Source organism: Mercenaria mercenaria, chromosome 3 (assembly GCF_021730395.1).
Source record: "Mercenaria mercenaria strain notata chromosome 3, MADL_Memer_1, whole genome shotgun sequence".
Lineage (NCBI taxonomy): Eukaryota > Metazoa > Mollusca > Bivalvia > Venerida > Veneridae > Mercenaria > Mercenaria mercenaria.
Window position 1 is genome coordinate 87,648,914 of NC_069363.1, and position 14,604 is coordinate 87,663,517.

The 14,604-nt window shown below is 33.5% G+C and overlaps 1 protein-coding gene across 1 annotated transcript; it reads left to right on the plus strand.

Moving 5' to 3' along the window:
• The first annotated feature begins 5,156 nt into the window (after window positions 1-5,156).
• On the plus strand, window positions 5,157-13,225 carry LOC128555962 (sushi, von Willebrand factor type A, EGF and pentraxin domain-containing protein 1-like). The gene is made up of 3 exons (XM_053539816.1): window positions 5,157-5,241; window positions 10,711-10,929; window positions 12,198-13,225. The coding sequence occupies exons 1-3, from the start codon at window positions 5,157-5,159 to the stop codon at window positions 13,223-13,225; spliced, it is 1,332 nt and encodes a 443-aa protein (XP_053395791.1).
• The last annotated feature ends 1,379 nt before the right edge of the window (window positions 13,226-14,604 follow it).

The window sequence follows — 14,604 nt, forward strand, 5'->3', positions numbered from 1 at the left end:
ACATAGCGTCTAACCGTACAATGGATGATAATTAAACATAAGGTCGTGTCTCAACACAGTTGGGTCATAACCTCATTTTATTTTTGTGCTATAATTTTATCAATTACAATTGGAAACTTCTTGCAGAATTGTCTCTAAATTGCTATTGAATTTTATGCAAACTAAAATAACGGTAGCCTTGCTTAAGAAGCTTATTAGTAAGCTTATTAGTAATATATTGATTTCGTTCGTTCAATCCTCATTATGACAACACGCACTGGTAAACCGAATAAATTGACAGTTATATAATCCATACTCTTTTGGTTTAGGTATATCCCAATCCATAAGTGGGAAATGTACATAAACGTGTCATAAAATTTGGTACAACAATACTGTCATAACCAGGGAGAAAAACTCTAAATGTGAAGCAGTAGTATCCGAATTAATCAAAATCAAAACAACACAAACAAAACAAAAACACTGTGATAATGTCTGTATTCGTATTTGGAGAAAATTAATGCTCAAAATATGATACCTGACATAAGAATACAAGCATATATCTGTGATAAGCAGTACACAATTTGTATTTGGTCACTTTGGAATATCAATAACTTGTCTGAAAACAATAAGTGCATTCTCTTCTTAAATAAATCTGTTTTATTTGAATACATATAAAGTTAACTTAACTATACATTCATACTTTTTGTTCACCATTTTCCGTAATTACACATACGTTTGCTTTTTGCTTATACATCGTCTCATAGAATATTAGTATCAGTTAAATTATCTTCATTGCTGGGGCCATTTCAGGCCAAAGTCAAACGTGCTCATATTATAATATTATCAATTTTAGTTGCAGGTGAAGTTCCTGGAAGGATGAAGTACTGAAGACGTTGTCTTCTACATATATAACAGTCGACAGAAAAAAAACAATATTCTTTATCAATAAAATAAAAAGTAATATTTTATTTATTGAAATGAAATTCATGGTAAACGTAGTAACTTTGAATCCATAGTAGATTCAGAGCAAATTTCACTTCGTTGCGGAAAGAGCTTATAATACAAACAATCATTCATTCTGAAAAACACATTTAAAGATATTTGATCAATTGGCTTGTGCGGCATGATATTTTATAAAAAGAATACAGAACGTCTAGCTACATAGATTGTATCACTATTGTGTGGACAGACGCAAACCGATTTCAGCACCCGAGTACTTGATAAGATATTTAGTTGATTGGTACCGCTAAAACGTAGTTCCGGAGATCAAACTTGATCAGATTTTTTGCCATTACTTATTTTGACACTTATTGAAGGACTGTCATATTTGGAATCCTAACATATAAATGTTATCGGAATCCTAAGAACTTACCTCTCATAATTTCATTGAATACCAGCATTACCATGATTACGGTTTTTAATGCACAGTATGTAACCCATAAAGCCATCATTTCATCGATTAATGTAATTATATGTAATTGTAGAAGAAATCTACAGAAGTAATTCAGTTGCCTTTTTACATTCGAATTTAATTAGTTTATATTAATTATTTTAGCTCTATTGTGATAAAAGCTTTAAGCTTATCTAAAACACTGTGTGACCGATAAATGACCTATCGGACAAACAGATAACGCTATCTATTTGTAAACTGGTCACACGTTCACTGACCCGGAACAAACCGAAGAAGACGATGAAACAACTTGCTCTCTTAGTTAATCCCCTTGAGGGCGGAGCCTTTTATGAAATCAAGAAATGTAATATATGCTTTATAATAATTTATTATATTTTTGTCTATTGATTTTCACTATTCGTGTTGTTATTGGAAAAGTAATCAAAGTTTAACGTAAGATTTAAATCATTCATTTAGATCGGAATTAAATTTGTTTGGATGTTTTGCTATCTATTATGTACTTTGTCCGTTTTGTTCTTCGCGTGATGTAAAATTATCTGAGAACCAATCATTCGCATATTATCTGAATATTTTGCTTTGAGGTTTTGTTTGAAAACAGAGTTCTCCACAATTTGTGTAAGTAATGTTTCTTCTGTGTCACGTATTTCATTTACATGTTTGATAAAAGGTCACATTTCATATTAATACCGCTTAAGCCGGTCTTTGGAGTGTGTGTGTGTGTGGTGGGGGTGGGGGGGGGTGGGGGGTCGGGGGGTGTAAGGAGGGTTGCACTTTCCATTACCTTTAACTTCCATGAACAGACTAAACAAAACCGAGCGTGCTAATAATAGTTTGCTTGGTTGCATTCTATACTTCCAAAGGATCTACTTCTAGATTGTATTTGTATTCACAACAATCTTTAAGTGCCGTATGGCGGCTGTAAAATGTCTCCCCGTACTTGAAGTAAGTGTTGTTTCTGGTCATTTGGGATCATGGAATCCAGTCAGTATAAAAAGTGTAAAAGTTTTCTGCTAAAGCCGGTGCTAATGGGCGTGAGAGGTTTTGCAGATTTTACTACCTCTCATGAACAGACACGATCAAACCGTGTATGTTATTATTCTCTTTGGTTGCATTCTTTGCTTCAAAAGGATCTTTTTACAGATTTTATTGTTATATTTTTATAATTTTGGTCCTTTGGGATCATTGAGTCCATTCAGATATCTATGTAAGAGAATTCTAGCTAGTGCTATGTTACGTGATGGGTGGTGCACTTTTCAATACCTAAATGAAACCTATGCCTGCTATTATTTTGCTTGGTTGCATTTTATGCTTGAAAGGGTCTTCTTATCGATCTTATTTACTATCAGAACAATAATCTTTGAAGGCCATTTGGCGGCTGTAAAACGTCCTCCGGTACTTCGATTCGGTGTTGTTGTATTTCCTGTGGGTCCATTCAATTATCTAGTAGAATTTCGCTTAAGCTAGGGGGAGCGTGAGGATAGTTACACTTTCCATTACCTCTCATGAACAGACTCAATCACACCGAGTCTGCTATTACTTTGCTTTGTTGCATTCTATGCTTCCAAAGGATTTTCTTATTGATTTTATCTATTACCACAACAACAATCTTTAAATTCAGTGTTTATATATTGTCTAGTCCTTTGGATTCATTATGTCTATTCATTTATCTACGCTACTGCCGGTGCCAGGGGTGGGGTGAGATGTGTTGCACCTTCCATTACCACTCGATAAAAGACTGAATCAAACCAGGTGTGTTATAATTTTGCTTTGTTGCATTCTATGCTTTCAAAGGAAAGTCGCCCCTTACTTGGATTTAGTGTTTTATGTTCTTGTCCTTTAGGATCATTGAGTATATAATAGACGCCCGCTTAAGCTGATGCTAGGAGGCGTTAGGGTGTTGTACGTTCCATTACCTCACAAGAACAAACTCGGTTAAACCGAGTCTGCTATTATTTTACTTTGTTGCATTCTATGCGTCCAAAGGATCGTCTTATAGATTTTGTACAAAAGAATCTACATGCCGTGTAGCCCAACATTTTAATTTAGTGTTTTCTTGTCATTTTTAATCATTAAGTGCATTTAATTATCTGTGTAAAAGACAATTCCTTAAGCTGGTGTTAGTGGACCTGAAGGTTGATACACTTTGCATTTCCTCTCATGAGCAGAGATAATAAAACCAAAGTTGCTATAATGTCATTTGGTTGCATTCTATGTTTCCTAAGGATGTTCTCATAGATTTTATGTGATAGGTATTAATCAGAAAGCTGTATATGTATATATGAAATATTATGTATCATTCTTTACACCCGACCAAGGCTATTGGAGATAAAGTTAAATTTTGAAGCGGCCGTTTGACGAACGGACCAGCTACTCGTCGTTCATCTATTTCATTTTTAATTTGATTATTAATCATTTCTAAGTTTAAAAAGTAAATTACTAGAATTCTGCGGGTGACGGGGCAATACTATTTGTAACCTTGATCTTAACAAAGTTTGCAAATCTACCACAATTTGGTTAAATCTGAACCAAATACGCTGTTCTTATTGTCACTACTGGCTTTTTATTCTAATCGTGCAAATGATAATACCGAAACACTAGATATAGTGACTGTCCTGTTTCAAGAATTTGCATGAGCTGCGTCTTGTCACTTAATGATATATTTGCCGTGCAGTGTGCTATTAAATTAATACATTCTGTTTAGTAATTTTTTCTCAGCAAGCAACGATGTAAACTTAAATGTTGTGTCTACATGAAAGTGTATAAAGAATCTTGAAATTCATAAAGGGGTTCCAAGAAGTTAAATATGATACTCCATTTACTCTATCGTGAAATCTGTTTGGACAGTGTCGAATGTTTTGATGGTCATTCATTATCTTATAACAGATAAACAGCGAGGGAAAAACGGACGCTTCTGTTATCTAAGGGATATATTTATAGTTTTGATATAAGAAGAAGTAATATTTCAAACTTGCTTGAGTTGTAGGATACACATAAATAACGTAGGCAATTATGATGCTAAAGGTGTCAAGACTCTGCAAATACTTGGCTTGCAAACCTCACGTTAGATGATTAAAATGTTAAATTTATTATTGCTTATCACGTTGCAAATTCTGCGTGATACTTTAGGTATCAAATGTGCGTTTTAATGTTTATATACGTTATCTCTACTGAAAAGTATTGTAAATCTTATAAAACGTGGGATTTAACTGGGACTAAAATGTGCTGATCATACAATAAAACATACAAGGCGCCATAATTATAATCCTAAATTTTAAATAGTTCAACAAGTAAACATTTTCTTTGATTTGGACTTTCGTGTATCTACCTATCTTTCTTCCATTTAGTTCAAACCCCTCGCAAGGACGTAGACCTTACACGCGTCAACCGACAAAAGATTATTAGTAAGAATGTGAAAATAAAGAGGTTTAAAAACAACAAAGAAATAAGGCTGATTAAAAATAGGTTAAAAAATAGAGCAGGAGGTTTATGGGGAGACCTGTTCAATCTGACTTACAACCTGACTGAACTGCGGACCGGACATGTTGACAATATCTGGCGGAAGAGCATTCCAATGTATAATGGGGCGGGGGTAGAAGGAATATTTTTGGTAATCAGCTGAGGTTGAAATTGGCTGGAATGCTTGGGAGTGAGTGTGTCTAGATGGTCGGGCGATTGGTTTAACATCATCTGGGAGGGAAATGGCTACTTGGTTATGAAGAATGTTATGAAACATAACAAGGCGCGGGTTTATGCGGCGAAGGTCAAGATGTCTCAAGTTCAGGGAGGACAACATATCAGTGACACTGGACAGTCTGGAGTAATCATGCATGGCCCATCGAGCTGCACTGCAAGTATGTATTGAGTTGGAATAACTGCACTACGTTTTGTGATTTGGATGACCTGGCACTTGGATGGATTAATTTGCATCCATTTATTTCCGTTCCCATATTTCAAGCAGGTGTAGGTCTTGTTTTAGTAGGCAAGAGTGTGAGGCAGCAGTTAGAGAGAGATATATAGCAGTTTCATCAGCGTACTTCAGAAACTTTACCTGCTAAAGACAGAAGAAAAACGAACAATGACTTAGAAACCTGAACTTGTATACACATTTGTGTTCTTTATTTTCATTAACAGATCACATGTAGAAGCAAAGACAAATATCCAATAAGCAAATCCACGTTCGAACAAAAATTAAAACCTTACTATCGGACGATTAAAGTGCAAGGACCCAAGCAAAGTATTTGTATCGTATTTATTGGAAAGAAATTTGTACTAGATTTCTTAAAACCAGACATCTCGTTTTGCTATTTATTGATACTATTTATTGATACTATTGATGCATTTTTATTCTTTTTTAATGTTGCACAGTATAAACTTTTTGTAATTCATTTTATTTAAAGCAAATAGTTGTGTCTGTTTATTTTTCCCAGCTGATAAAGGATATTAAAAAGATTACTTTTCGTATCAGTGTAAATAAAATAAATTATATCGACAAAGTAATTAACATAATGGCAATTTAGATACCCGTTCATGAAAAAAAATCAGTATATGACGATGACGATTAAGTATGATTATTTCTTAAAGTCATCATTTTGACCCAGATTGCTAAGAGGAATGCGAATGTTTGGAATAATTACCCTTTGCTGGAATACGCAGACGCGATACATTTCGCGTAAACATCCGATAGGGTTTTCATTAAAGCACCGAGTGAATACATTTTGTGAATTATCAAAGAAGGCCAAGGAGAAACGAAGAAACGGGTACCTTTGAAAATGGCAGTATTAATCTTTATCTCAACCGGTACAACTTTTACGTTGTATGTCTGATCACAAACCTTAATGGATTTTATATTTTATATAATAAGTTTATACCCGGAAGCTTTAATGTTAGGAAATCTTTTTTTCTTCAGTATTTACAAGGGTACAGCCGAAACGGTAAGCTTAATTTTTCTACTTCAAACAGCTATTATTTGCTATGAAAATGAAAATATTTATATTTATGCGATTCAATACTTTTTACGGCGAGATTATTATTAATAAATGCTTTGATAATTTGTGATACACCCTGTGTATATTTCTTTATTTTTCTTTTGGTGTTAACCGATTTTAAAAATTAGGAAATGCAAAATAATATGTACAGAAATTAGTTTTATATCAATACTAATTAGGCTGCCTCGTGAATAGTGATTTTTAAAATAAATACTGAAAACTACTTGAAAGCAAGATTTTTTTTACATTTTCGTGTCATGGTTGAACCATTCCTATCTTTTCTGCAATGGACAATACTTATTGTCATAAAAGAAACACCCTTCTGGAGTTACTACCACTTAAATGAACAAAATTGATATTGAATTACAGAAGGAACATTGGGGCGTGCGTATGTCTAAATGCAAGTATGTATGAGTTTTCATCAGAATAATTTTTACAATAATTATTGATCAATTACTGAACAGGTTTACAGTTACGGATATTATCTTGCACCCAAAATGTTTACTGTATTTTATACAACATTCCCTTTCTGAGGGAATTAGCGAATAAAATGCTTTGTTTTAATTGTTATGAACTTCTAGTAAGGTTAGGTGGGTACAAATTCCTGTCACTGCACATATAAGGGCATAATGTAACTTTCATATTGAAGAGACTACCAATTTGTGACAAAGCTTAAGAAGATAAACAGTGGATTCTGTCTTAAATTGTAAACCTTTTACGAAAAATAATGGTGACGGGTGAGTCATTATTTTCTATTTGGTCGTCTGCATCTTTTTAGAGTCGAAAGGGCTATGATAATTTTTTTTATCTGTTTAGAGAGTAAAACTACCTATCAAAAAGGTGTATTATACTTTCTTGGTATAACAGAGAATATGAAACAGCAAAAACAAATCTCAAGGCGTCAACTTTATGATCTGTTAGATACAGACGATGTGTTACTTGTTATGGCCATGGCATACAGAAAAAACACGCTAATTTACTTTTTGGAAATTTTAAAATACTAGAAGTACAAACATAATGCAAATTCGAAAAAATATTTTGTATCAATGAAAGCGAGACCACGCAAACAATTAAAGAAGTACCAGCAATGTGTACGTGCTTAATTGTATGTAGCACCTATAGACTTGAAATAAGAATATCTTTTGTTATTATTTGAACGTACATCTAATATTAAAAAGAAAGAGAAAGGAACTAATTGCTTTTGCTTGAAATAATTAGAATGTCGTTTATAAGACATTGACTTTCTGCACTACAATATTTGTCAGTTGTGGGACATAGTTGTAAAATTAAAAGTACCAGTAACAGATTACAATACATCAAATGAGTGATCAGAATAGAAAGCTGACGCTTTTAAAGATGTAATCCAGAATCAGATCGTTTTTGGGGAACACAGCATTTTGCACGTATGTACCTGTACCTTTCCGTTTCGGCTGTCCTAAGGCCGTACCTTTTAATATGACAATCAATAAAGTATCGACAACGTTATCGCTAAAGTAAATACTCGTTGACATAAAAGATTTAAATCCAGTTTATCTCTGTGCATATAAAATAAAACACAATAAAATGATTATAACAACAGGTTGCCCAACACACATACACATACATACACACACACACACACAAACGAAAATGTTGCAGGCTCGGTTTGATTTAGCCTGTTCATGGACAGTAGTGGAAATGCAAGCTTTCATACACACCCTCTAGCTCCGGGTTGAACAGACCTCAATATTTACTCATGGTATAGGTACAATGATATAATTAATTATCGCTATCATTTCAGTATCTGATTTTACCAATGGACAATCTACTATTATTGGTACAATTACTTTTACTAACGATAATGCCATATCACCAGGCAGTACTTCCGAACAAAGCGTATAACCAAGGTAAACACTCGTTTCATTCTGCCATTTTGATAGATAAACAGTATTACAAAAACGTGTAATGTTTGTAAGCTTTAGGTTTAGCAGCGTTTTAAAAGAATTGCAGCTATGTAACGGCGGGCAGTAGACCTAACCAGTTGTTCTAGATTGAATGATCAATTACCACGGAGAACATACGCCTCGCCCGTTGATCAAACTCAAGTCCCCGTGATTACATAGATATTTCCACTTCCTTTTGAACTAAGCGTAAGGATAATCATAAAATCTAGTAAAGGAATATGTGGCAATGACAAATATATAAATTTAATACAGAATTATATATATTGATGCAAATATAGCAACATTTGGGAAGTTCTTAGCTACTTCTTCCAATATTTGTTTTAAATACAGTCAACATCGTACTTGCGACCACCTTTATTAAGCGGTTTTTGTATTAAACGACCAGTCAAAATCCCTCCCGAACGTTTTCAGTATATAAATTCATTCCATTAAACAACTTTTCTATTAAACGACTAGCGACCACATTTATTTAGTCCCCGCAGGTAAAATATTCGAAAAAGTATCTTAAGCGACCGGGTACCAAAATTTTACCGGGCATTTCTTCATCTGTGTGATTAGCGAGTACGTTTTGCACGTGACTGAATGCAATTAACCTTTGTATCAGTGAAAACTGACAAACAATCTGGCCATAATTGTCCCGGTTTGTGGACTTGGAAAAGTGTTCACGATGTTAAAACAGAGTTTGAAACCATACGTGTATGTTCTTAATAAATACAGTTACATTAACAGTTAAAAATAATTTTTCTTTTCATCTGACTGAAATTCATTAAGAGACCATTCCATTAAGGGACCACTTCTTAGCAGTCCCTTGGGTGGTCCCTTAATACAATGTCGACTGTACACCTCTGACAGTTTCCTATATGTATATAGGCAAACGTTTCCTACGGACAGAATTTCTTTAAACATTGTGTACTGACTGAGACTCAAATTTAAAACGGAAATATACATTTCTCTCTACTTTGAGAATTTATACTTCTGTCGTATAACGCTTGAAAAAATAAAAAGTTCGCATTTCCTTGAAAATATAGAAAAAAGCTGCATTTCAGATTCAAATTGACCGCATTTAACGTCCAACATTATAGTCCATAACATACTTGCTTTCTCATAATTGCTTATTCAGTGCATACCGGACTGGCATTTTTGGTAATTTTACAAGTGCCGGCCTGAAATGTAACACATAATGGTGGACAAAAAGTAATTATTTTTGTAATATAAGGTATACAACGACGTGAATATATAACAAAAAGTGGGTGCAGATGGGCGTATCCGGCTATCAATACCTACTACTAAAGCCATGCTTTTGTCATACGGTCAAAAAAATAAAAGATCAAATGAAATACAGAAACATTTCATAATGAAACTGAGGCATATGTGCCTTGTCACAATTGTCAGAACCATAGAATGAATATTATCCAAATGTTTTTGAATCTACTGTTGAAACTGTCTGTGTTTACATTTATATTTGGAGGTAAATTCGAATCTATATGTACCATTATATGATGATAATTTCCTTTATTGCCTGAAAAATCTCAACATCAAAACATTTACTAAGAAAAATGATAGGAATACTTAACAGTTATTCAAAGACATGCCAAAAATTAACATCCAAAAACACAAAACTTCATTTTAGTTTCACCACATTTTACTAACTTTAAGCATTGTTGCTTACAATTATCTGCCAAAGTACACAAAGCAGGAAACGAAACTGCAACTGAAAGTGTATGGACAAGTTCTAACTGAACTGTAGAGGCAATTTTTGTACGGTTTTATATTGCACCCTATAACTACAGGAGTCTCCTCCACATATATATTCTTTTTAGGAACACCTCTTTTTACTCATTTGTAGTCGGTTCTCGTATCACGTTATATTAATCGAATGACATAAAATAAAAACACTATTGGTGGTACATATTTATGGTTTGTTTTCTATTCAGTGAAACTACTTGTTTAACCAGCATGTGTACCGTTTAGTTGAAACTGAAATATTAAATATTGATAGTCGTATCAAAGGTGCTGATTTATGTACTGTATTGTACATTTTGTAATAAGCCATTTTAATATTGTGACAATATGAGACAAAGACGCACGGGAAACTATTTATTATTATTGAAAACATGTCTTTTTTTTGCTTTAGTTCAATTAAACATGAAACTGTATATTGCTGTTGAAAAAAAGCTTGTGGTTTATTTTCGAGTTTTTTAATCATGGCCAATTAATTTCCGCTTTCACGATCTGAAATACCTTTTACTTTTACAAACACATTTATAGAATTCATTTACTGTTGTTGAGTTATGGTAAAAGGCTCTAAATCTGATCGTTTTTAGTTCAAACATATTCCTCCCGTGAAACAGCATTGTTGGTGGAAGGACTAAGTTATCTTATGACTTTCCAGGAATGCTGATTCCCAGTTCTAAAGGTTGTCCATTATTAACTCCCTCACATAGTTGCAGTTGGAAAATAATTGTTGGTGGACGAAGTAGATTTGGCGAATTCAACACTGTTGGAAGCATAATACAACTGTGGAAAGTCTCATCAACTGCTAGTGTCTTTATGTACTGCCAGTCAGATGGCACATATAATACACCATCGGACTGTGTGACTGTTAGTAAAGGTTAGTGAAACAATATGTTAATATTGTAATTGATTAAATAGTTCCAAATATACAATAGTTCACAATAAAATGGATAAGGATAGATAAGACGTCTCTGTGCAAACACATCTTATTAGAAAGATATATATTGTATGGCAAACACATGTTAGTGTGTAAGGTAGCTAAAATATCCACGTTCATACATAACAATAGATATCATTCTGGTTATACAGTTTTAGCACGTGTTATAACTAGAGTAACACTACACTACATATAAGTATAATCCTGTACTAAAATGTTATTATATTATCATTATTGTTTGGATACATACTATGTAGCCTTTTAGATAATGTAAAACTAAAACGGAGAAACAACACGTTATATAGGTGACATCACATGTAATACTTTCAGCATTCTCTGCCAAGTATTTCCATTAAATGATATATTTGTGTTGAAAAAGGCACGTTGTCCATCACATTCATAAATATGTCACTGCGAAGGAAGTAATTATAATAAGCGAATAAACACATTGGTAGTTCTACAGCATTTCCGGCTTGGTTTGGACTGCATCTTTTTTGCTCCATAAAGAGATTTTATTGGAATGGATAAGGCGAAGATACCAGATGTGCATCTGCGCAATAAATTAGACATATGCACAGCATTTCAAAAAATAGAATGTCAGGTTTTAGCAGCACGTGAGTTATCTTTTTAAACATGATTTTTCTCCCATCCCGTTAATGCATGCCTAGATCCAGTGACAAACTGTAGACGAATATTCATTGCTTAAATATTCAAGTTTGTGGAAAAAAAACTTTTTTGATTTATTTTTTTCTAAAACTTTCATTTTAATATTTTAGTTTATATACAATTCATTACAATGTATGGAGATTAAAATGATTCAGAAAACAGTAGATTTTCGAAATTGCAACGGGTAATATATTCAGTGTTTAATGTAAAAAAAATATTATAATAAAAGGGACGTTCCTCCTCTTTTAGGTAATGTTTACTAGTATTTGATTTAATTATAATTTATTAGTAGTAATCTATGATATGATGTTATCACAACTATAGCAATTTCAACATACTATTAATCAAAGGGCATAAGAGTCGGAGAACAAGTTCTGACACTAGGGTATGTTTTCCCTTAAGATAATGTAATTGTTAATGCAATGTTGATATGAAAAATAAATAGAAATGACGTGACTAAATATTTGAAATAAGATTTTAAATAGCCACTCTTAAATACAAACACATTTGAGTTTACTGTGTCGCATAATTAAATATTTCAGTCGGATGCGTCGCACCTTCGAAACCTTTGCAGACTTACTTGCACTTTAGTCCGGGTGATCCCTGGTTTTCTGTTGGAAGGGCCGTGAGATATTTCTGTGATAACCCTGGTTATGAGTTGAAAGGAAATACCACGAGAACTTGTATAACATCAAATATTTGGAGTGGCCAATTACCGACTTGTAAGTTAAAAACTGAAGGCTGCCAATATCCTGGCAGTTTCGATAATGGATATTATACAGATTCAACCGAGCAAATCTACAACTATGGAGTAAATCCTATTAATGAAGTTATCGTAGCGTATTGTCATAAAACCTTTTCATTACACAATCAACCTGCAGAAAGTACATGTCAGAGTGGTGGTGTATGGAGTGGAGGAAATCCGCATTGTGTTTTAGTAACATGTGGTCCTCTTAATCCGCCTTCAAATGCATTTTACTTATTTATGAACGGGAGTCAATATTCATATGGAAAATTGCCTTTCGGAACAAATATCTATCTTAAATGTGGAGAAATGTTTCATTCAGTTGGAAACATCTACAGCCTGTGTCAGTCGGACGGAACATGGTCAAATCGTAATCATTCGTGCATGCATGTTACTTGCAAGGAACCAAACCTTGTAACCAATGGTGGCTATTTTACAAGTAATAACAGTAGATACACAGGCTGGAATGTCAATGTTAATACACACATTTACGGATTTTGTGAAGTAGGATACTTCTCGCCTCATAACCTTTCACGCACGTGTACAGCTAATGGAAGTTGGTCTGGTGTAGCGCCGAGTTGTTCTCGAATCACATGTAGACCACCATCAGCGTATAATAATGGCGGGTATTATTTGAATTTCGGAAACTTTTCAAAGTTTTCAGTATTTCAGTTAAATGCCAGCATTTTTGTAGAGTGCCATACTGGTTTTACTATCACAACAAGTGCGCACAGACAATGTATACTTATTGACAACTCTGGAAAATGGAGTGGAGAAGATCCTGTTTGTTCTACGGTTACACGTAAGTTACCAATTAATATGTGAATGTTATCGATCGCCTTTTTCAGGCATTTTAATAATAAACATTAATATAATGCCAACAAGGTATACAAAACTTTTATGCGGATACTGACAATGGTGTAGAAATGAGCACCTCTGTAGTATGTAAAATTTAAACAAGGTTTCCTGTTATAATTTTATGGGTTTAATAAAAAAAGTGGTAGGTCTCCAACACACCGGTTCAATTTGCTTAGAAGATAATGTACAATACATTTTGAGTTCATTCTGTAGAATAAGTTATCTTTAAAGTATTAATATCTTTTACATATACATTTGTAGTACTATTTATATATTTTATTTTTACAGTGACACAATCAAAACAACTTGCTACTAATCAATTACCATTACCATACATATTCGGAACAACCAAATTGTCACATCAACACCCAAAACAATAAAACAAAATACGTCAAGGAGTTGTATGCTTCTGATAGCCACAGCATTTTAAATATATGTTCTTATATCATTTGAAAGTATTACTTTTAATTTGTTGAATGTTTTCTTTTTAGCACCAGAAACCAAAGACAGCGGTAGCAAAGTTTTCATATATTTCATTGGAGTTGCTTCTTCTTCCATTATACTTCTTGTTGGAGTGACTACGATAATTATTGTTAAGGTTACTTGTCCAAAATTGTAAGTAAACATTATATGTTTATATTTATGTTATACGAAGATTTTCAGAGCATATCTTCCGTCCATCCCGACATTAGTGATCAAACTATTTCTAAGAAACCGCTGCCGGCTCCTCATTGAAACTTCAAATGAATATCCAATAACCAAGACTTGTCCTTAGTAATTGATGGGATTTTATTGAACCTTCATAGGTATGATTCCTTCTTTGTCATAACTTACAGCCTTTACTGCCCAAAGACAACTCAAAACTTACATAAAAGATTTTAATTAAAAAATCAATATTAACAGACATCAGTAGAAGAAAGGTTAGAGCAGAAGCAACATTTGTTTTGAGTTCTTGTTAATAACCTCCAATTTTGAAAGAACCTTCCACAGACAAGAAAATTCTACAAAATTCTATTCACTCCATTTCTCTCTATCCAGATAAAAACATAATTCAGGGTCGTCCATGGGATAAGCATTCAAACAATTTCCTCATCATAAACAATTCATACATTTTTATGCCACATACTTTCGCAATACTTTGCAAAATTCGTGTTGACACATCTTTTAGGGGTTTCCATGGCCGAATTATTTAAGAGTTATTTTAATAAAGGACGCTATCCGGCTGACTTACATAACGTCGAAGATTCTATATAAGTGCGCTACCGGACTCGAAATATTACCTGAAAGGGTTCACGGGGTCGTCCTAAATCTTCAAATGTTTGAATGTCACAATATGACTTATAGAT

Bases quoted from the DNA above. Each gene is read 5' to 3' on its own strand.
- LOC128555962 (XM_053539816.1), top strand. From the start codon at position 5,157: ATGTCTCAAGTTCAGGGAGGACAACATATCAGTGACACTGGACAGTCT. The intron at 5,242-10,710 runs GTATGTATTGAG...ATGACTTTCCAG, and splicing joins CCCATCGAGCTGCACTGCAA to GAATGCTGATTCCCAGTTCT. The intron at 10,930-12,197 runs GTTAGTGAAACA...TAAATATTTCAG, and splicing joins CTGTGTGACTGTTAGTAAAG to TCGGATGCGTCGCACCTTCG.